At 42.8% G+C, this 22934-nt stretch overlaps 1 protein-coding gene across 3 annotated transcripts in view; it reads left to right on the top strand.

The window, feature by feature from the left end:
- Agk (acylglycerol kinase) overlaps positions 1-22934 on the top strand; it is a 71036-nt gene that overhangs the window by 5864 nt on the left and 42238 nt on the right. For 2 of the 3 annotated variants that reach the window (XM_027391533.2, XM_027391534.1), the window contains exons 3-4: positions 15523-15562; positions 18946-19025. In XM_027391533.2, coding sequence (XP_027247334.1) covers positions 15523-15562; positions 18946-19025 — 120 coding nt within the window. Of the gene's footprint in view, positions 1-15522; positions 15563-18945; positions 19026-19054; positions 19189-22934 lie in introns of those variants that run through there. The other variant, XM_027391535.2, reaches the window with a different exon arrangement.

The raw sequence follows: 22934 nt of genomic DNA, 5'->3' as shown, positions 1-22934 counted from the left end.
TGTGAATAATGTTGCAATGAACTTGGGAGAGCAAATGCCTCTTAGATTCTTTCACAGTTCTTTTAGAGACGTACCTAGAAGAAGGGCTGCTGGGTTATATGGTAGGAAGTGCTATTGTTAGTTTTTTTAAGGAACCTTCAAACTGTTTGGTAACAGCTTTTACAGTACTACCAGTAGTGCAAAATAGTTCCAGTTTCTCTACATCTGCATTAACTTATGTTTTGTTGCAATGAATGTGAGGTGTGCACATTTTTCACTTACCCTTTGCCTCCCCCGCCCCCTTCTTTTTCCTTCTTTGGAGAAAAGTCTGTTGAAGCTCTCTGCCCAGTTCTTACTTAGGCTTTGTTGTTGAGTTGTATGAATTCTTTATATAGTCCAGATACTAACCCCTTAGGTAGTGATTTGCAGTTTTTTTTTTTTTTTCATTGTAAATGTTGGCCTTGCAATTTGTTGTTGTGTCTTTGGGTGTCCAGAAGTTTTTAAAGTTGATGTCCCATTTGCCTGTGCTTTGGGTAGATTTGTGTGTCTGGCGAATGTGTGTTGGTCAGAAGTCAGTATTGGGTGTCTTCCTTAATTGCCCTCCAAATTATTTTTTGGGACAGTTATTCATCAACCCCAGAGCTCACTGATTGGGCCACAACAGTTGGTTTTGGTTATCTGTGCGTCTGCTTCTCAGAGCCAGATGTCACCCTGGTGTTTGACGTGAGCGCTAGGGTTCCATATTTAGGTCCTCATACTTTCAGGGCATGCACATTTCCAACTGAGTCAGCTCCTCAGCCCTTGCCTGAGCTCCTAGTACCACATCCAAGAAATGATTGCCAAATCCAATGGCATTAAGCTTTCCCCCAAGCCAGGCGATGGTGGTGCACAACTTTAATCCCAGCACTTGGGAGGCAGAGGCAGAGGCAGACGGATCTCTGAGTTTAAGACCAGCCTGGTCTACAAGAGCTAGTTCCAGGACAGCCTCCAAAGCCACAGAGAAACCCTGTCTCGAAACCCCCCTCCCCCCAAGAAAGCGCCCCACCCCCACCCCATGTTTGCATCTAGGAGCTTCATAGTTGTAGGTCATGTTAGGCCCACATGCTTAATTCTGTATATGGTGTAATACTAAGGGACAGTCTCACTGTTTTACATGTATGTATCCAGGCTGGCACCATTCATAGAAAAGTATTCTTTCTTTGCTGTGTTGTTTTGGGACTTTTGTTGAAGATATTTTGACCATATAAAATGAACTTTGTTTCTAGGTTTTCTATTGTGTTTCATTTATCTGTGTATATGTCTGTATGCCAGAACCATGTTTTGATTACTGTAGCCTTGCAAGAAGTTGTAAAATTACAAAGTGAGACACTTCCAACTTTGTTCTTTTTCTAGATTATTTTGGCCATTTAGGCTATTTGGGATTTCATATTGATTCTGAGGTGGCTTTTTCCTATTTCTGCAAAAAGTGCCATTGGGATTGTGACAGGGATTGGTGGATTGCTTTGTGTTGTGGCCATTTTAACAGTGTTGTCTTCAATAGATGAACACATGATGTCTTCCTGTCTGTTTTGTGGTTTTCAGTGAACACATCTCTCACCTGCCTAAATGTATTTCTAAGTATATATTCTTTTTGACCTTCCCATGTGACTGATTTCTTAGTTTCTTCTATGCATTGTTTAATCTCTGCATGGAAGTGCAGCTTGCTTTGTTAGTTCTTTTCCTGTCTGGCAGCTTTGCTGAAGCTGTTTTATGGTTTTAACACCTTCTCTGTGTTTGGGTTTAACCATTCTGGTCTTCTGTAAAAGACCATTTTCCTCTTTCCTTCCAGTTTAGATGCATTTTATTTTATTTCTTCCTCCTCCTTTTCCCTTCTTTTCTTTTTCCCCCAACCTTCCACTCCCTGCGATCTTGCTGTGCAGCCCAGGCTGGCTATGAATTTAGGGTCTTTCTGCCTCAGCCTCCCAAGTGCTGGGACTATAGGTCTGCGTCATCACCTAGCACTTGTAATTTATTTTCCTTCCATACTTGCTCTGACTCAGTTTCCCTTTGTCCTGTGCTGCCTGGCCTTGCAGTCCCACATGTCCTCCCTTACCTCAGCTAGACTCATTTCACCCCTTGTCCCTGCTCCAAACTCCCACTTCCTCTTCCCTCTGTCTGTCTCTGTCACTCCCCTTCTTGTCCTCTGTGACCCTTCCTTCAAACATGAGGAGAGAGTTCTCCGCCCTAGGCCCTCTTTTCATGTCCTGCCCTCCCCGGAATGATCTCATCTGCCCATGCTGTCTTCTGGTACAACTCTAGGTGTCCAGGCCCAGGGTTTTGTTTGTCTCTGTGAAGGTCTCTGCTGAGTTCCACACCTGAATATATGTTCAAGTGCTGTGTTGGCTTGAATGAGATGTCCCCATAATCCTGTGGCATTTGAACACTGGGTCCCCAGTTGGCGGTGCTATCTGGGAGGGATGGTCTTTCTAGAGGAGGGTTGTCAGTAGGGAAGACTCACACCATTTCAGGTTTGCTCTCTGCTCCCTTCTTGTGTGTGAGTCCTCAGCTTCCTTCTGCCACCAGGTCTTTGCTCTGTCTTCATGGATTAACTCTTCCTCTATAAATTGCATTGGCCTGGTGTTTTATCACAACAACAGAAAAGTAAAAGTAACCAATACAAGTACTTATCCTAGGATGCTTCATAGGTATCTCTGGCCCAGCATCCTACAAACAAAATCCCCTTTCCCAATCTGCTCCTCAGTCATTGCTATTATTCACTATCCATTTTCTTTCTCCTTTCTTCTTCGTTTGTTTGTTTGTTTATTTGTTTTTCTTTTTGTTTTTTGAGTCAGGATTTCTTTGTGGCTTTGGAGGCTGCCCTGGAACTAGCTTGTAGACCAGGCTGGCCTCGAACTCAGAGAGATCCACCTGCCTCTGCCTCCAGAGTGCTCAGATTAAAGGCGTGTGCCACCACGCCCAGCCCACTATCCATTTTCTTTCCCTAGATATTTGGACATCCTCTATTCTTGCTCATTCACATTTCTCATATCCTGAACATAGTTTCTAATGATTTTAGAGTTTCTAATGTGTTCTGTTTCTTTGTCCCCACCATCACCATCTTCATCTGCACTGTCTTCCTTTCTTGTGTTTGGCTTCCCAGATTTTTGGCTATTTCTGTTTTGCACACCATTGCCATGCTGTTGTCTTTGCAAGTGAAGATTGCTGTTGCTTCGACTCAAATCCCAAACTCTTGCCAGCTGTGCATGAGCTTGGCCTCACTGCATACATCCATAACCTTACCCACTGTGCATGAGCTTGGCCTCACTGCATACATCCATAGCCTTGCTGCACTTTACATGTTAGCATTCAGCCTTCAGGTCTTCTCAAGTGATATGACTGTTAGGTTGCAGACTTCCTGGAAGTGATTTTGTATATGACATTCTTTTTCAGGCAACTGAAATTTCTCCAACTCTCAAGTACTATCTTTTCAAAGAGATCTCCCCCCTCTAACCTTAGGCAGTCTTCCTGCATTTTCTCCACTATGAACTCTTCCTGTATAGAACAGTCATTGTGGGCCCGTGAGGTGGCTCAGTGGGTAAAGTGCTTGCTATGCAAACGTGAGGCTATGACTTAGGATCCCCAGCAGCCACATAAATGTTAGATGGCAGTGTGCATCTGGAGCCCCATCTCTGGAGTTGTGGAGAATGACAGTCCCTTGGACTTACTAGCTAGCCAGTCTAGTCAAAACTGTGAGTTCCAGGTTCCCCGAGAGAGAGACCCTGTCTCTAAAAATAAAGGTGTACACTGATAGAGGAAGACAGCCAACATCAACCTCTGCCCTCTGCAAGTACAGGTGAGCACACCTATACACAGTGCACCCCCCATGCATACACACATGAAGTAAAACCACTCTTTGCTGTTGTGTTGATTTTTTTTTCTGCTTGTTTTTTCTTATCATAATACTACATAGACATATAGACTTTGTCTTGAATGGTATTGTCCTGAAGCTCCTGCACTTAGAAGGGGCTCAATGCACATTTTGTTTATGGGAGAGGATGGAAGGATAGGACTCAGAAGCGAAGGATAAGCTCCATTTGCCCCTTCTGAACTCACACATCCAGGCTATTGAATTCCCAGAAGGCTGATTTTAATTTATTTTATCTGCCTATAATTCATTTTTATTGCCTCCTCATATTAATCTTTTGACATCACATATTTTCAGGCTTTATTCCATTGTTTATCGTATTTATAGATTTTTTTTTTCTCTTTTGAGAATTCCTTCTATTTTCTCCCTTCTCCCAAGTTTCAAAGAAAGTAATTTTTTTAAGGCTTTCTCCTGTATAATTTTCCTGCTGAAGGCTGCTGTAGTTGGCAGGAGCAGCAGGGATGGCTCTCAAGGCAGTTCTGTGAGAGCAATTGAAGAGGAGGAAATGACCCTGTGTGCTGAGAGTAAAGAGAGTTTAAGTATTGCTCATTCCTCTCCAACTGCTCTCACTGAGCCTTCTGGGATCCCTGAGGAAGACCATCTTCCAGGCTGCTAGTTCATCATGCCAGCCATTTACCTGCAACAGTCTTTCATATTTTCTAGCCTGCTGATTAACAAGTAGCAGAAGAAAGGAAGCTGTGTAGTATGAAAGTTGTCACTGGAGTCAGATGTCAGTGACATATCCTAGCAGTGTGACGTTGGGCTCTTGAAGATGGATATTCTTCAACTGTGGAATGGGCACAGTCGTATCTTATTGGGTCATTGAAGGGTTGAATAAGATAACTGCAAAACTCTAGCTTAGTGTATTCTAGACATGAGTTCAAGTAAATGCCCCGAGTAATTTGATGGAGTAACTAACTACTTAGTACAAAGTGATGATGGTATTTGGGCAGTGAATGACATGAGAGAGATCCAGTGGGGCTGGAAGACAAGGACCTGTCAGGTGATTGAATAAGATCTGAGCCCTTTTTTCATTTCTCTTCCACGTGTAATGAAGCAATCTGAAAAAGACTAGTTCGAACTCTATAATATTATGAACAAGGTAACATTCTAGAAGTTTTATCTTTGCCTTCTGTGCAAGGCACATTTCAGAAGTTGACCTCAAAGCTACTGTGGGCCTAAAATAGGGGGTTGCAAGAGGGAAGGCAAACAAACGGGCAGAGATGAAACTGGGGTACTGTGACTGACCACAGCACTGAGGGCATGCAGGCATCTCCACTTCCAGTTTTGCTACCTGTTAGCTGCATGCCCTTGTCAAGTTACTTAAACCACTCGTCTCCGAGCTGCAGTTCCTTATCCCCACATGAGGCATAATTATATGTGCTTGTCAGGCGAGCTGCAAGCACCAGAGGAGGAGGTGTGGGTCAAGTGCCTTAGACTGTGCAGAAATTTAGCTCTGCAGATGCTAGCTGTGGCCACTGCTGAAATTTAGCTCTGCAGATGCTAGCTGTGGCCACTGCTGAAATTTAGCTCTGCAGATGCTAGCTGTGGCCACTGCTGAAATTTAGCTCTGCAGATGCTAGCTGTGGCCACTGCGAGGTGGTTGACTGGGTGTTTGGCTGAGGCAGAGGAGCATAGGACAAATCACTTCATGGCTTCAAGACTGGTATAATTGGTGATGCAGAAAGAAGAAAGTCACCAGGGAGAATTGGTTTGAGGAAGAGATATTATATTCTATTTTAGGCATGCCGAGTTTGAGACCCTGACAGGCTAGGCAAGGGGAACGAGTTAGCTTCCAGGGTAAATTATGCATGAGCCACACTTGACTGATTTTTCTTTTGGTGGAGATTATGTTTTCAGGGATGTCTTGTGCTTTGGTTCCCAGTATTTCTGGATGTCTAGAAGCAGATGCTTCACCTTGATACTGGTTCAGAGCAGCCTCTGACTCTGCAGTGGCTGTCCGGGGTCTGGCTACCTCCCCGGGAGCAGCTGTCATACCAGGGGCTGATGGGAGGAGGTTTTTCCCCTTCACAGCTTCTCTTTGTTTCACACTTTGTAGAAATTTTGATAAAGCAGTTTGTTTTGCTTTTCAGTCATTTCAAAGTTCATTCTGAATCAAGCCCCTACCCCCACCCCTGTGCACAACTGATGATGAAATTGGGGTTTTGATCAGTACTATTTAAAGAAGCTAGTTTGTGGGCAATTAAATAGCTTGCTTGTCAGCCCAGATTTGATAGGGAATAAGGGAACTTTTTTTTTTTTTAACTTTTAAATACAATGAAGTTTAATTATATTCCCTTTCTTTCCAAGTCCTTTTGTTAGATTATGTGGAAAACAGATTTCTTCCTTTAAAAAAAAGTTGGTGTCTGTACTTTTCTGTATCTAAGATGGAATACAGGAGGTATATTTAACTTATATTTTGCCTTTGGCTTCACATAAATGGGGAGATTTTTATGTTAGTGGTTTTACTTGTTCTAAGGCCTGTTCAAAAGTAAGCCTACCTGCTGCTGAAAGCAGCTCTTGTCTAGGTAGTAAGCAACATTTCAAGGGTGTCATGTTTCAGAAAAGCAGAACACTGATAATGGTAGCCTCTAACGTGTGTGTTTTCAGTTGTCCAGATCTGTTGTAGAGCTTTGAGCACACACTGAATACCGATTGTAGAGACAACAGTTAAGTTTGCTCTCTCCCTATGCGATGAGTAACTTTATAATCTCTGTGTAGTACTTTGTCTTCTCTTTTTCTCTAGAGTTGAGTACCTTGCACATAACTGAGACTCAATATATATTTACTTTTAATGACACTTGCCAGTGTATGATGATGGCCATTGGAATCTAGAGAGCTAACGTTTTGGTTGCCTGGTAAAATGAATGATACATTTGTATGGGGGGGGGACTTGGAATAAGGTGTTTAAATGGATAAAAATGAATGGATGAAAAAATAAAGAGAAAATAGAAGCGAATGAACCATGAATGAATGTCTTCTTAGATAAGAAGCACTAAGATGGTGTTTCCTGCCAAGGCTGAGGGCCAGTTTGATTACCAGGACCCACTTGGTAGGAAGAGAGAACTGACAGCTGAGAGTTGTCCTGTGACCTTCCACACATATGCAGTGCATATGTACCCCACACAGACATGTATGTGCACAGGTAAATACATGTATAATAAAAAATGAATTAGATAGGAGTAGACATCTTGGAAGGAAGGGAGGGAGGGAGGGAGGGAGGAAAGGAAGGAAGGAAGGAAGGAAGGAAGGAAAGAAGGAAGGAAGGAAGGAAGGAAGCAGAGAAAAGCTATAGGGCAAAGAATGCTTTCTGATGGCAGCTGAAGCATCCCCTAATGTAGACCTCACAGAAATGTAGCTACCAGTCAAGATGGAGCTTTTATACACAGTATAGAGAACTCAATCCACCTACTGTGCTTCCATGAATATCAGAACAGTGGGGTAAGAAGAAACGTTGGTGTCTTGTAGAGACTCGAATCTAGAGTGCAAGTAGAATAATTTCATTTTCTAAGGAAAGAAAAAGGCCGACAGGATACTTTCCCACATCCCTGTCTTGTGCCCAATGGATGGGCACCTATGGGCACAGACTGTAGAACCATCTTCTGGTTAATGAAAGTCCTACAGAGCAGGCTCACAGGACAGCTTAGTCAGGAGTGAGAACTCCTCATGGATCCATCTTTGGTTAAATGATTTCCAGTCCTGAGCTGGAAGGGAACAGGCTGTGAGGAGGAAACCTGAGAAACCAGGAGATACTTCAACTATCCGTAAGTAATAGTGTCTTCTTCTGTAGACAGGTGCTGCAATCTGATAATAAGATTGCAGAAAGGTGTTTTGGAGATTTCATATTTCAGAATGTCAAAGAGAGAATGGGCACCAAATGAGAGCTGTTCAGAGCAGCCTTTGGATTTTGTTAGGGGTGAGGCCTTCCTACCTTGGGTAGAGGTGGAGTCTTTGCCTGATAAATACTATTGACTTATTAAAGGGTGGGGATTTGTGGGCTTTTTCTTGAGCCCACTGGCAAGAAGAAAGACTACTATAGCACTCCAGTACCAGTGCAGTGAGAATGTGTGACGTGGGTGGCTGATGAGCAGTGGGCAGGGCTTTGTTACTGCATTTCTCTGAGTTTGTCTGTAGAAAGCAGGGGTGGGGGTTGTTGGAGGAAACTGCACCGTGGGTGTTTCAGTCCCCATGCTGTGCCTTGGTGTGCGAGTCCACAGCCTCAGTCAGTCACTTTCTAACAGTGTGAGAGTCCACCGCCTCAGTCAGTCACTTTCTAACCGTGTGAGAGTCCACAGTCTCAGTCAGTCACTTTCTAACCATGTGAGAGTCCACAGCCTCAGTCAGTCACTTTCTAACAGTGTGAGAGTCCACAGCCTCAGTCACTTTCTAACCGTGTGAGAGTCCACAGCCTCAGTCACTTTCTAACAGTGTGAGAGTCCACAGTCTCAGTCAGTCACTTTCTAACCGTGTGAGAGTCCACAGTCTCATTCAGTCACTTTCTAACAGTGTGCCAATCCAGTCTGTCAGTCACTTTCTAACAATGTGAGAGCCCACAGTCTCAGTCATTCACTTTCTAACAGTGTGAGAGTCCACAGCCTCAGTCAGTCACTTTCTAACAGTGTGAGAGTCCACAGCCTCAGTCAGTCACTTTCTAACAGTATGAGAGTCCACAGTCTCAGTCAGTCACTTTCTAACAGTGTTCGAGTCCACAGGCCAGAGGTTTCCTCACATGAGATCAATTAGTCATTTTCTAGGAGCTCAAAGGAGTTGGGAAAACTTCTTAGGCACATCCAGAATCTTTTAGGGTCTGGAGACTGAGGTTGGGTCTCTACGTGTTATCTTTCTATGTCATTACCTAGATGAAAATCACAGCTGTAGAACTGTCACTGGTGGAGTGGTGTCTTACCATTTGATGGAGGGAGATTGTAATGCAATGGGCTAGATTGTTTCTAAGAACTCTTTCAACCTTAAAATTCCAGGTCTCTAGGAAATGGAGCTTGGGTTTGGACACCTTTGACAAAAGTATTTATTTTCTCTGACTGCAAATATTTATTTGTATGCCTTTTGTGCTCTGTCAAAGAAACAAAGATAGTAAAAGCAGGGATTGTCGACCTTACCATTGCTGTCAATATTCAGGAATCATGTTTTGACAGTAAGCAAATTCAAAACTCTGGGTTGACTCACAAATCTCATTCAGTAAGTGTGTTCATTTTGGCAAAGACTTGTTGGGAGTGCTTAGTTCATTGCTGAATATCCTCCTTCTTTGGCTTGTTCTCATTCCTCTGTGTGTAACTTTTGTGTTAAATCCATTGTGTTCTATGAACTTTAAAAAAAAATCTTCCTTTTAGCAAATAATATTTTTTGTTTGGTTTTGTTTTTCAAGATAGGGTTTCTCTGTGTAGCCCTGGCTTTCTTGGAACTTGCTCTATAGCAGAGTCTGGCCTTGAACTCACAGAGATCCACCTGCCTCTGCTTTCTGAGAGCTGGGAATAAAGACGTGCACCTAGCTGCAAATAATAATTCTTGGAGACTGCTTTTGGTTTGCTTTATATTATTGCTTTAAAATGTCTCTTCCATTGTTGAATTAAGCCATCAACTAAAAAGTTGCTTTACTTTTCACTAGCCCAGGAGGCTGCCATACACACATTTTCTGGTAGTTTGTTAACTTTATTGTTCTTACCTATTTCACTCAGCAACATGACTATAATGGATTTGATGATGCCAAACATTGTCTGTGTGGCTCCTTGTTTTCTTTTATATATTTTCAAGGCATTAAAATCAAGACAATTACCACTTAGTATATTACTATCAATAGAATATTTTCCTCCTTTTAAGTTTTCAGGACTTTTGGGAACTTCTTTCCCATTTTGTGCTTGAGAGAGTTGAGAAGATATACATTTTCTTATTTCCAACATAGGGAGGCCCAGGGACAGGGAAAGATGATGTCCGTAAAAACAGAAACACTAGGGTGAAGGGTTCCATATCCTTCCAAGAATCTTTAACGTTTGGATTGTCACCTTGGTGTTCTAGTCTGTCACATTGACTATTTTTTCTTATTCCTAAAGAAGTAGGCATTGTTTAGGAAGGAAACATTGGCCATTGCTCCCAGCAGGCTGCACTTCCCACTCTTGGGTCAAGTGGTGTGACCTCTGTCTTCTCACATGTACCAGAGGCCCCTGCAGTGGTCTTTACGTATTTGGGAGTGGAGTCTGTGGCAGGAGGAAGGGCTGAAATTTGTAATTGGAAATGGCTTTCCCCTCTGTAGTCGCTCTCTCAGATTCACTTTTAGCTTTGCTGTCATTTCTTTCCCTATCCCTCCTTCTCCATCGACAACCAGTGAGCACAGCCCCTGGCAATGTGATGACTAATTATTTGAGGAAGCCACCATGGTCGCTGTAAACATCTAAACTTGAAATCTGTTTTGTGCAAAGCAAAGACAGTGTTTGCATGCACCAAGGGAAAACTGGTGGTAGAAATTGCTGAACAATTTGCCTCTAACTGTAGTGGGAAATATCCTTTTTGGGAAAAAAGATGGATCAATGTAATTCTTCTCTCCATGTAAAGCTGTTATTGAAGTAACAACTTATCTTATTTTGCAGTCCTAAAGTAATAAATAAAACATTTATGGCTTGGAATAAATTGAGAGCATCCTATTACCTGTAGTAGCAGGCAAGTTCATATTTTTTTTAAAGCCTCAGGCAGTAGCATCAGCAGACTTTTTTTCTTCCTTATTTTCCAATCCAAAAGCGTCTAATTTCTTTCTGTCAAAGAGCTTCCATTTTGGTTCTGAGCAGGTCTTCAGGGACCCTTACTGATAGGACCACATTTTGGAGCACCTCTTGTAAATTATATTTACCATTAATGCCAGGAGGCACCTTGCTGTATAGAAGGAGCATGGGCTGCCAATTGACGTACAATCAGTATTCTGTGTTTGGGAGGTAGGTCTCTGGCTCACATTCAGATTCTGGATCCATTAGGTACCTGGAATTTTCTGACACTGGAACAATTCTTGGGCTTCACAGTATACGGAAAGAACTCCTTGCTTTGGTTTTTAAGAGGACCAGTTGCATACTGTTCTGAATGTCCATGCTCACACACAGCCTGAGGTCCTTCTGTCTTACCTGGCAGCATTCTCATGAGTGTGGATTTCTCATGCTTGCCCTTGGCTACACTGGAGAGCTGTCTCAGTAAATCTGCTGGTTCAGGATTGCCAGGTATTCATACAAAACTAACCTTCATCCTTTCAATGATGAAGTGTTCCCTTTGAGCATAGTGAATCAATTTTCCTGTTCAAACATTTGCCACTTATTTATTAACAAGTATTCATTGAGTTCTCACTATCTATAAGAGACTGTGCTGTGGTTGTACAGGAGAAAATACTGACAAATTATCTATTATTCAAAGAAGTTTATAATCCGGAAAGGAAGGACAAGTTGAGCACTTTCATGTGTGGTGGGGTAAAGGCAAGGGTAGTTTTATATTTGGTCTTTTTGTTTTTCTGCCAACTTGTGTTAGTTGCTTTCATCACTATGACCAAAATAATGGACTTACAACTTACAGTAATGAACAAAAATCTTAGTCAGCATCATGCTGGGGAAGGTGTGGCAGTGGGAGCATCTGGATCAGAAGGCAAGAGAGGGTAGCTGGAACCAAGGACAGGGTCGCCTTCAAAGGCTGACCCCATAGTGACTCAGCTACGCATCACCGCCTAAGGCATGGTAGCTTTAAAAACAGCACCCAGGCTGGGGACCTAGTGTCTGAAATATGGACTATAATATCTGGAGAGAGAGAAAATGACCAAATTCTTGGAAGTCTGAACACCAGTACCTTTTAGGAGAAGCAAAACAAGAAGTATAAAGCAACATCAAAGGGGATGATGGGAAATAAGGAAATCTTAACCCTTTCCCACAATTATCCACCGGAGTTTTTGCCTTGTCTTTCTTTCCTTTTTTTGTGCATATTTTTCTTTTATTGAAAACCGATTCTTTTCTCACATAATATATCCTATTGTAGTTTCCCTCCCTTTACTCCTCCCAACCTCCCCTCCCCTCTGATTTACTCCATCTCTGTCTCCCATTAGCAGAGAAAGAGTTCTAAAAGATAACAAAATAAAATACAGTAAAATGAAGCAAAAACTATCATGTCATAATTGAACATGGTAACCCAACAGGAGGAAAAGAGTCCTAAGAGTAGGCAAAGGAGAAAGAGACCACTTGTTCTCACTGTCAGGGGTTCCATAAAAACACTACTAGCTGTAACACATACGGAGGACCTGGTGCAGACCAAGCCAGGCCTGTGCTTGGGGCTCCAGTCTCAGTGGGTTCATCTGAGCCTTACTTAGTTGAATCAGAGGGCCTTGTTCCCCTGGTGTCGTCTGCCCACCCCCACCTACTCTTTTGGCCTCCTCTTCCAAAGGATTCCCTGAGCTCTGGGGAGAGGGATTTAATGGAGACCTCCAGTTTAGTCTGTCTTTCCACGTGATTTCAGGCTGTGGGTCCCGTATCTGTTCCCATCTGCTGCTGGAGGAAACCTCTCTGATTATGACTGGATAAAGCACCGGCTGATCCATGAGTTAGCAGAATATTATTAGGAATCATTTGGTTAATTTTTTCTTTTTCTTTCTTTCTTTTTTGAACAGTTGTGTTTAGTTTTACCCTAAGTCTCTGGGCTATCTAGTCTCTGGTTCTTCATTACCCAAATAGTGTTGGATGTAGGTTCCTTCTTGTGGAGTGAGCCTGAGTTCCAATCAGGCTCCTCCCACGCGTTCCTTGCCACCATTACTGTAGCATATCATGCAAGCAGGACAGATTGTAGGTCGGAGGTTCTGTGTCTCGGTTGGTGTCCATGTTTTTTCTTTTTGTAGCCTGCAGAATATCTTCCTGCACCAAAGAGACCTAGAATGTAGAGGTGAAGGCTCTATGTAGGTACGAGCTGGACTTCTACATGCTCAGTGAGTTGTGTGGGTGCAGCAGTAATGGGGCCCTGCTGTCAGTTTTTTTGGGGGGGCAGCCTCTTGTCTTAGCATCAGTCTGGGTTTGGGGGGGATTCCCATGGGGCTCCCTTGGCCAACAACTTAATTAAGTGCACCCTGGTCCCACTACTGCAAACTTTGCCTGTGGACAAGAGATGACAGTTGAGACTCTGTAGTCCTCATTATTAGGAGCCCTTATTAGGACCTCCTCCATAAGTTCAGGAAGTCTCCACCCCAAATACCCCCTTCATTCTCTTCACCCCATCTCTCACTCCTATCTCAGCCTGCCCCAAGTCTACCCACAAAATCCATTCTAATTCCCCGTCCCAAGGAGATCCCTGCATCCCACCCCCAGACTCATTTATTCAGCCTCTCCTGGTTATCATTACTTAATGGATAATATGCCTTATAAGTGAGTACATAGCATATTTATCTTTCTGGGTCTGGGTTACCTCACTCAGAATGACTTTTCTTAGTTCTGTCCATTTGTCTGCAAATTTCCTGTCATTTTTTAACAGCTGAGTAGTACTCCATTGTGTAAATGTTCCAAATTTCTTTATCTGTCCTTCTGTTGAGGGACATCTAGGTTGTTTCCAGTTTCTGGCCATTATGATAAAGCCTCAATGAACATAGTTGAGCAAGTGTCCTTGTGGTAGGATGGGACATCCTTTGGTACATGCCCAAGAGTGGAATAGCTGGGTCTTGAGGTAGATGATTGATTCCCAATTTTCTGAGGAACCGCCATCATTGATTTTTTTCAGAGTGGATGTGTGAGTTTGTGCTTCTCCCAGCAGTGGAGGAGTGTTCCCCTTACCCCACATCCTCTCCAGCATGAGCTTGTGTTATTGATCTTAGCCACTTGTCAGGTGTCAGATTCAATCTCAAAGTAGTTTTGCTTTGCATTTCCCTGATGGCTAAGGAGGTTGGACATTTCTTGAAGTATTTCTCAGCCATTTACGATTCCTCTAGTGAGAATTCTGTTTAGATGTATACCCCATTTTTAAATTGGATTATTTGGGTTTTGTTTTTTTATATTTAATTTCTTGAGTTCTTTATATATTTTGGATATTGGCCCCCATAGTGTTTGTGTTTGAGTTGCTAATGTTGGAATGATTTGATTCAGGGAGAAAAACAGCACTTATTCAAAAGTGTTGGGTGGCAGAGGGGGAAGATTGCATAACTCCCCTGGTAGCTGTGCAGCCTTACACAGCATGTGGGGCCTGAATCTGGCTGCCAGAGCCACTTGAGGACCAGACCTAATAACAGATCAATGCCCCTCAACTCTACTAATGTGTGCTTTTGAGGTACTGGATCCATTATAATTTTCATGGAACACCATTCCTAGCTTTCGGGTCATTCTGGGGGTATTGTGTAGATTGATTGATTTTTATTTCTTCTTATTCATCCCGAATTATCAGTATTTGCCTTGAAATTACATTCAAAGTACCAAGTTCCAGGTCTGCAATGTTGTAGGGGTGGTCAGAGATATATGTAAAGTAATCCAGGAACCCCCTTTCCCCCCCTTTTTTTTCCTTTAAAATTCTTCAGTTATTTTCTTAGCAATACCAACTGTGTAAGTGCAGGGTGTTGAAGACTGACCTCTGCAGGAAATCAGAGCCATTTATTTTAATGTTCTCTGACTACACATCTTGAAGAGCTTTGTGTTAAACACATGATTGTATTCTTTTTCTTTTTAGACAAATTCTTTTGTAAATGTTTTATTTTATGCTTATTGGTGTTTTGTCTGTGTGTGTGTCTGTGTGAAGGTGTCAGATTACCTGGAACTGGCGGTACAGACAGTTGTGAGCTGCAGTGTGGGTGCTGGGAATAGAACCCGGGTCCTCTGGAAGAGCAGCCAGTGCTCTTAACCACCGAACCATCTCTCCAGCTGCATGATTGTATTCTGGTAGAAGGTTTTCACTCTTGGAACCCAAATTTTTGCCTCTTATTTCCATTTGTGATGTAATAGAGTATCTGACAGAGATATAAAAAAATTAGGGAACTTGGATAAAATGGTAGCAGAAGCAGCCAAACATCAAATTTACCTTTGGCAAATTACCTGAGTAATGTCTTTGGATAATAAAAACCCAAGACATGTATATTAGTTTGCTATGGTTGCCTAATAGCTTAACACACCATCAATAGTTATCATACTATTTTATGGGCTGAATTTCAAGGGTTGACAAGGCCTTTTGTTCCTCTGGAGGCTCTAAGGGGAGAAGCTACTTCCAGCTTCACAAGGGTGTCAGCACTCCTGGGCTCACAGCCCTTTCCTTCTTTAAAGCCAGCAAGTGACCACCCTCCCAGAGTCACATGTATTCTGACCTTAACCAGAAAGGCTGCTCTGCCCTAAAAGACCTAAATTAATCTGCACTTTCCTGTTGCCATGTGGAGTCACAGATCCTCAGGTTCTGGAGATGGGCTGTAGGTGTTTCAGGGGTCTAGGGCGTTCTTCTACCCACCAGCATGTGGAAACAGCTGACACAAGCCTTCAGTCACAGAATGTATTTCCCTAATGCACTCCATATGTTCCTGATTTGCTATCGGGTCTTTAAGAAATCTTGATTTAAGCTTACCCCCCCCCCTTTTTTTTAAGAACTCACCCATTCTGTTTGGGTCTTAATCTCTAGGAATGCTAATGCTGGTTCTCTTTTGTTTGCTTTGATAGTGATAACCTGCTAAGAAGAGCAGCCTGTCAAGAAGCTCAGGTAATGCCATTTCCTGTGATAAAATTAAATCACCCCTTATCTCCATGGTGCAGGAGACACAGCCACTCCAGGGACTCACATGGGGTCTTGCATCAGTGCAGTTTGACTCTTTTCCTCCACCTCCAGATGGATTAGGCTGTCAGCCAATTCTGAGTAGAATGGGTGGAAGTTAGCCATCTGGTGAAGAACAGTTCTGACGCCCACCCTTTTAGACTTGTTTACTTCTGGATCACTCCCAAGAACACATAACTGGACTGGCTGAAGAGCTGGGAGTTGGCGCATGTTTGCAGTTATCCTTGAAGATCTGGCTAAACCCTCATTCCTGATTGAATTGCCCCCAGGGATAATGGTTCAGAGCAGATGTTACCTCGGAAAGTCAAATCTTGTTAAAATTGTTGACTCCTACTTTTAAAGCCCATCTCCCTAACATGGCTGATTCATTGCGCCACACTGTCATCCAGTTCCCTAGGATTCTTCTTAAGCATCCATTTATCTGGCTGTGGTGATGATAGCTGAATTGTAAATCCTTTCAGACTTAAGACCCTGGCTTTGCTCTCTTCCATATTTGTAATTTATACCCTACAGATGGAGTTCTGTGACTCAGTGCCTTTTTGTTCTATGCCATTTAAGCTTATGATGTCAGAAATGTCTAAAGGGATGTATGAAAGTTAAAATGACAAAGAGAACACATTTAGTAGAAGTGGGTGGCAAATCTTATGTTTGTTTCTGAAGTGTTTTCATGGATGATAATGACAATAGATGCTGTTAATAAATCCTTCCTTGGTTCTAAATGTGCTCTAAGAATTTGGTTTTATTTCTGCACAGATAAGTACCATCTAGTATAGCTTTAGGTTATTTAACAATTAATTTAAATAAACTTTAAATTTTCTTTTAAAAGATCAGTGTGGTGATTCAAACCTATAATTCCAGCTCCTGGGAAGCTGAGGCAAGAGGATTGCCATGAGCTTACCTCCTGGGTTACATAATGAGTGTCAGGCCAGCCTGAGCTATACTATGAGACCCTCTCCCCCAAAAATAAGCTTTTGGGTTAATTTTTGAAATTGACACAAAATTTCTATAACTACTTATGAGTCTCAGCATGATACTCCAGTGCATGTATGCAATACCTACTGATCAAATTAAGTTGAGTATCAGATAAACCTTATATTAAATTCCAGGTAGCTCTGCTGATTCACCCTCCTCTTACTAAGGTGTGTCCTCTGCCTTTGCTCTGAATTCCATCTCCTCCTCCTCCTCCTTTCCCAGGAATGAGGTCTTTTTAGACACTTTCCCCCACACTGACCTCCTTACTGTTGTAAGCCTCCAGTCCCCTGCACTTTAGCTCCTTCCATGACTAAAGGTGGGTCGACCCTCACAGCTTTCTCTACTTTTCCTCTGTTTTGCAGTCTAAATCAGTGAATGATTAAAATACAAATGTCTTAATCCATTATGGCATGTAGTCTTTGGCTACAAGTATGGTTAGGAGTTCCAGGGACTAAGAAATGAGGGCAAGGAAGTACAATTTAGTGTAGTAGTCCTAGAGTCTGGTTTGCCAGAGAACTAGCTGGTGTCTTAGTTAGGGTTTCTTACAATTTAGTGCTACAGTTCTGGAATCTGGCTTGCCAGAGTGCTGGTGTCTTAGGGTTTCTATTGGTTGAAGAGGGACCCTACCCAGCAACTCTTATAAAGGAAAACATTTAATTGGGGCTGGTATACATTTCTGAGGTTTAGTCTATTGTCATCATGGTGGGAAGCATGGCAGCACTCAGACAGACATGGTGCTGGAGTTGAGAGTTCTACATCCAGACTGGCAGACAGCAGGAAGACAGTGCCACACTGGACCTGGCCTGAGCATCTGACACTGCAAAACCCACCCCTCAAGTGATACAGTTCCTCCAGCAGACCACACCTCCAATAATGCCACTCCCTATGAGTCAATGGGGGCCATTTTCATTCAAACCCCCACAGCTGCATTAGTTTCGTCTTTCCTGGTGGAACTCTAGAATGTAGTGGAACAGAACAAATCATGACAAGTGGAGATTTGGCAGCAAAATGTCAAGGTCTGAGTATGAGTGAGAAGAGCACAGAACTGATAATGGGTCAGGTTTTTCTTTTTAATAGAGAAAGTATCCTTTTGAAGTATGTGGAAAGTGTGGGGTGTGTTTGTGCATGCCTGTGCTCTTATGTCTGTTTAGCAGAGGTCAGCATTGCTATGTCATCCTCAGGAACTTCTTACTGAATATGGCCCTTGCCATTTTAGCTAGACCTGCTGCCCCAGGGTCTGCCCGATTCTCCTCCCAGCACTGGGGATACAGACAAGCACTCACTCTAACTTTTTACCTGGATGCTGGGGATCTGAGCTCAATTCCTCATGCTTGCCCAGCAAGCACTTTACTCTTCATTTGCCCACTGAGCCATCTTCCCCAGGACAGAAGTCTGTTTATTTACAAGCAGGATATAGAAAGGACCTCCCTCTAATGGACAAGCAGGAAGGTGGCAGGTTTAGAATGAGTTATTCAGTACAATACCATTGTGTAACTTTTTTTCCTCTAATCTATACTTCTAGAATTCTGCTGCCATAACCCAGACTTTCCTCCTCCTTCCTCTTTTTTCTTTTCTGAGACAGGCTTTCTCCGTGTAACAGCCCTGGCTGTCCTGGAACTCAGAGCTGTAGACCAGACTGGCCTTGACCTCATAGAGATCTGCCTGCCTCTGCCTTCTGAGTGCTGCATTAAAGTTGTACGCCGCCACTACCTGGCTCAGACCTGAAGTTTTTGCTCTTTTTAGTGTTTTTCTATCATTATTCTTTTCATCAGCTATCCACATCACAGTAGCAGCTCCCATTCTGTTGACATTTGGAATCCTCACATTTAATTCTCTGCTTCTTGATTTCATTCAGCCTTCTTGATTTCATTCAGCCTTACAGCCAATGGAGTAGAAAAGGTTTGAGTAATGGGTTTCTTTTGTGTATACGGCTGTGAAAATGAACTGGTAACATAGATTCCTTGGGGATAAGTTTTAGTAATAAATTGAAGGAGAAAGGATGGTATCCTGAAAACGGAAGCCACATGGGTTGAACTTCCCTTCCCTTCTCATAGCCTGTGGCCTTTCAGGTTGTATGCTTGTAATAAAGTCAGAAATACTCTCTAGAAGATAGTGCCACTGGTAGTGAAGCAAGGTTTTTATCCTGATGTGAAATCAGGCTTCCTGTCATTGAATAGCAGTGCACCTTTGTTGTGTTGCTTGTGGGTTCTGTTATGGAGATCATGAATGAGTTTTTGTTCTTTGGCTAGAAGTAAATTCTTTGGGGATGAAAAAATGCATTCGATCACTAGCTGAATAAAGGGCATTTAATTGAAAACTTCTCTTTTTTTCCTTTCCAGGTGTTTGGCAACCAGCTGATTCCTCCCAATGCCCAAGTGAAAAAAGCCACGGTCTTTCTCAATCCTGCAGCTTGCAAAGGGTATTTGAGCTTGTGACTTACTGTATTCAGTTTTTTTCTAAAGGCAAAAGACAAAATCACCACAGAGACAGCTGGTTAGACTGTGTAGGACTAGAATGGCTGAGACCAATACTCTACAACAGCAGGAGTTATTCTCAAAGGAGAAGCAACAGTTAACTGTGAGGTAACCATGGCAAACACTAAGGATTTGTATCAGCTTGGGAGTGGTCCTCGTGAGAATGACTGTTCTCCTGCTTTGCATAGTTGTGTTAGTCTGTCGTCATAGACAGCCATGTACAGAGATGACAAGAGCACTGTGGGCTCAGGAGCAGTGTGTTCTCTCCAGAGAAGGGCGCCGTCAGCTGGTCTTGGAGGAGAGTTTCGTTGTTCCCAAAGGAGGGCGGCGCTGCATGTAGAGCAGCATCCTAGGAATAAGAGCCATGTTCTTCAGTAACTGCTGTATAAAGGGATTGTGGGGAAAGTATGACAAATAGCTGGACCTTTGTTTAAAATGTTGTATTTCTTGGTTAGTTTATTGTATACATTGAAATGTAGGGGTACTATGAAGGCAAGGAGAGGGTGTGGAGGAACTCAAACTATCATAAGTGAGGTGAAAAGCCATAAGCAGAAAAAAGAAAGTTTATAGTGCCAGTTAGGTAGTTGGCCATTAAAAATTTTTTATTTTAGCCGGGCGTGGGTGGCACCCGCCTTTAATCCCAGCACTCAGGAGGCAGAAGCAGGTGGATCTCTGTGAGTTCGAGGCCAGCCTGGTCTCCAGAGCAAGTGCCAGGATAGGCTCCAAAGCTACACAGAGAAACCCTGTCTCGAAAAAAAAAAAAATTAAAACTTACTTTCTAAAAAATAGAAGGAAAGAATTGAAGAAGAAAATGATACCTATTATTGTCCCAGTGTCTAGATCAATTGTGTTTTCTAGGTTTAAGTAATTTGTGAATATGTATTAGGTTAGATGCTATAAAACTGAAGTCACACAACATCGATAATGACTAGTTGGGGCCAGATTTTAAGTGTACAGGCACTGTTTTCTGGATCAAAAAGAAGCAAGAACCCCAAATCAGTTTGGGGGGAACATAGCATCCTTTGGGGAGGCTTGAGCTCGACCTCACAGTAAGGGGTTACTGACCTCTTTTGTAAATTGTGCCTGATTATAAAGATTAACCTTGCTTAATGGACTATTGCTAGGCTTGGTTAAAGCCACTCCCCTCATCAACAAACACCAATTTCCATATAAGTAATAAACCATATTGACAAGTTCTTAAACAGCACAGCTAAAATACTCAGTCACTGTCACCTGGAGAAGGCAACAGAGAGTTCTGCGTGTGTCTGTGTATTATTCTGCTTCTAGAATATTCTGAGTTACTCAGGCTCTTAAATCCTCAGTTTACTGAACTATAAAACTGAACAACAAAACAGACACAAAATACAAACCCTAAGAACTATTATGTAGAATACAGACGTCTCTTGTAGTGTTTTGAATGGGACAGTGCTTTTGAGTATTGTTTACAGAAAGTTCTGGAGGTTTGCTGCTGCTCTCAGAGAGTAGCTGGGCTCAGAACATTCTCCATTTTGCACTCTCGCTCTAACCAAGGATTCTGACGAGTCCCCTTTCTCCTTCCTTTAAAGGCAGCTATTTGTTGTGCTTGTCCTTCCAAAATCTTCAGTTTCTGGTGACAAGGTCTTGGCAGTTTTCCTAGGATAGAACTGATTATTGTTTAAGGTCTTGCTTCCTTAGAAGCTTTGTGGTCATGGGGTTCTTGTTGTTGCATTGGATTTTGCTGCTGTTTTGTCACCCGTGTCCCCCCCCCCCCGTCGCTCCCCCCCCCCGCAACTTAATCTTTTATAGAAGAGTTAGGTCCTTCTTACATCTTACATATAACTGTGTATTCATATGTGCAGGCACATGTGAGCACACGCATGTAGAAGCCCAAGGTGGATGTGGGGGATCACCTTCAGTTGCTCCTCCATCTTATTCATTGAGGCAAGGTCTCTCAGTCAAACTCAGAGCTTGTCGATAAGGCTGCAGTCCCTAACCAGCTTGCTCTGGGAATCCCCCGCCCTCTGTCCCTAGCTGGCCATCACACCCACTGGGCTCTTAATGTGGGTTTCAGGGATCAGAACTCTTTTTTTTTTTCTTTTTTAAATTTTTATTTGAATTAGAAACAAGATTGTTTTACATGTCAATCCCAGTTCCCTCTCCCTCCCCTCCTCCCCCCCCAACCCCAATTAAAACCCTACCTATCACATATCGTTTCTGCTCCCCAGGGAGGCTGAGGCCTTCCATAGGGGGTCATCAGAGTCTATAGTATCCTCTGGGATAGGGCCTAGGCCCACCCCCATGTGTCTTAGCTCAGGGAGTACTCCTCTATGTGGATTGGGCTCCCAAAGTCCACACCTATGCTAGGGATAAGTACTGAATTATTACAGGAGGTCCCATAGATTTCTGAGGTTTTGTCACTGAAACCCATGTTCCTGGGGTCTGGATCAGTCCCATGCTGGTTTCTCAGCTATCGGTCTGGGGTCCATGACCTCCCCGGTGTTCAGTTCAGCTGTTTCTGTGGGTTTCACCAGCCTGGTCTGGACCCCTTTGCCCATCACTCCTTCTCTGCAACTGGATTCCAGTTCAGTTCAGTGATTAGTTGTGGGTGTCTGCTTCTACTTCCACCAGCTGCTGAATGAGGTCTATAGGACCTCATTATAAGTTAGTCATCAATCTTATTATCAGGGGAGGGCATTTAAGGTAGCCTCTTCTCTGTTGCTTAGATTGTTAGTTGGTGTTATCTTTGTAGCTCTCCAGACATTTCCCTACTGCCTGATTTCTCTGTAAACCTAAAATGTCTTCCTCTATTATGGTATCTCCTTTCTTGTTATCTTCTATTCTTCCCCTGACTCAACCTTTCTGCTCCCTCATGTCCTCCTCACCCCTCCTCTTCTCCCCTTCTCATTCTCTTAGCTCCCTCTCCCCTCCCCCCATGCTCCCAATTTACTCAGGAGATCTTGTCCCTTTCCCCTTCTCCAGGGGACCATGTATGTCTCTCTTAAGGTCCTCCTTGTTTCCTAGCTTCTCTGGCAGTGTGGATTGTAGGCTGGTAATCCTTTACTCTGTGTCTAAAATCCACATATGAGTGAGTACATATCATGTATGTCTTTTTGTGATTGGGTTACCTTGCTCAGAATGGTTTCTTCTAGTTCCGTCCGTTTTCCTGCAAATTTCAAGATTTCATTGTTTTTTTTCCCACTGAGTAGTACTCCATTGTGTAAATGTACCACATTTTCTCTATCCATTCTTCAGTTGAAGGGCATCTGGGCTGCTTCCAGGTTCTGGCTATTACAAATAGTGCTGCTATGAACATCGTTGAACAGATGTCCTTGTTGTATGAATGAGCATCTTTTGGGTATATGCCGAAGAGCGGAATTGCTGGATCTTGTGGTAGATTGATTCTCAGGGATCAGAACTCTTAAGTCTTTACACTTGAGGTTGTTCAGCCAGCCTTAGCCACTGAGCCATCACTCCAGCTCCCTCCTATTTACATTTTTAAACTTAAAGAAGATTCTTGTTTTCAAGTGCAATACTTTATCTAAAGGCAGGTTAAGATGCTGCCAAAGATGGCCTTTCCTGAGTGCATTGCTTCCTGTAACACCAAGGTGGATCCCTACACGGGTGGAGGACATGATGCTCTGAAACTCTCCAGCACCTTTTGTTTTAAAGCTTTTACTATTTAATGGCACTGTTTTTTGTTATCCTGGCCATACGCTAACACAATGTATAATTTATTGTGCAGCTATCTCATTATGTAGGACTGGTTTAAAACTTCAGGAGAACCTTAAGAAATGAGATAACTGTGTTTAGGGTTAATAAATAATACATTAAAGAGTAATTATCTTGTGTGGTGCCTGAGTCTAGAAATGGCTGTA

Source organism: Cricetulus griseus, assembly GCF_003668045.3.
Source record: "Cricetulus griseus strain 17A/GY chromosome 1 unlocalized genomic scaffold, alternate assembly CriGri-PICRH-1.0 chr1_0, whole genome shotgun sequence".
Classification (NCBI taxonomy): Eukaryota; Metazoa; Chordata; class Mammalia; order Rodentia; family Cricetidae; genus Cricetulus; species Cricetulus griseus.
This window is presented reverse-complemented; position numbering and strand designations above follow the sequence as displayed.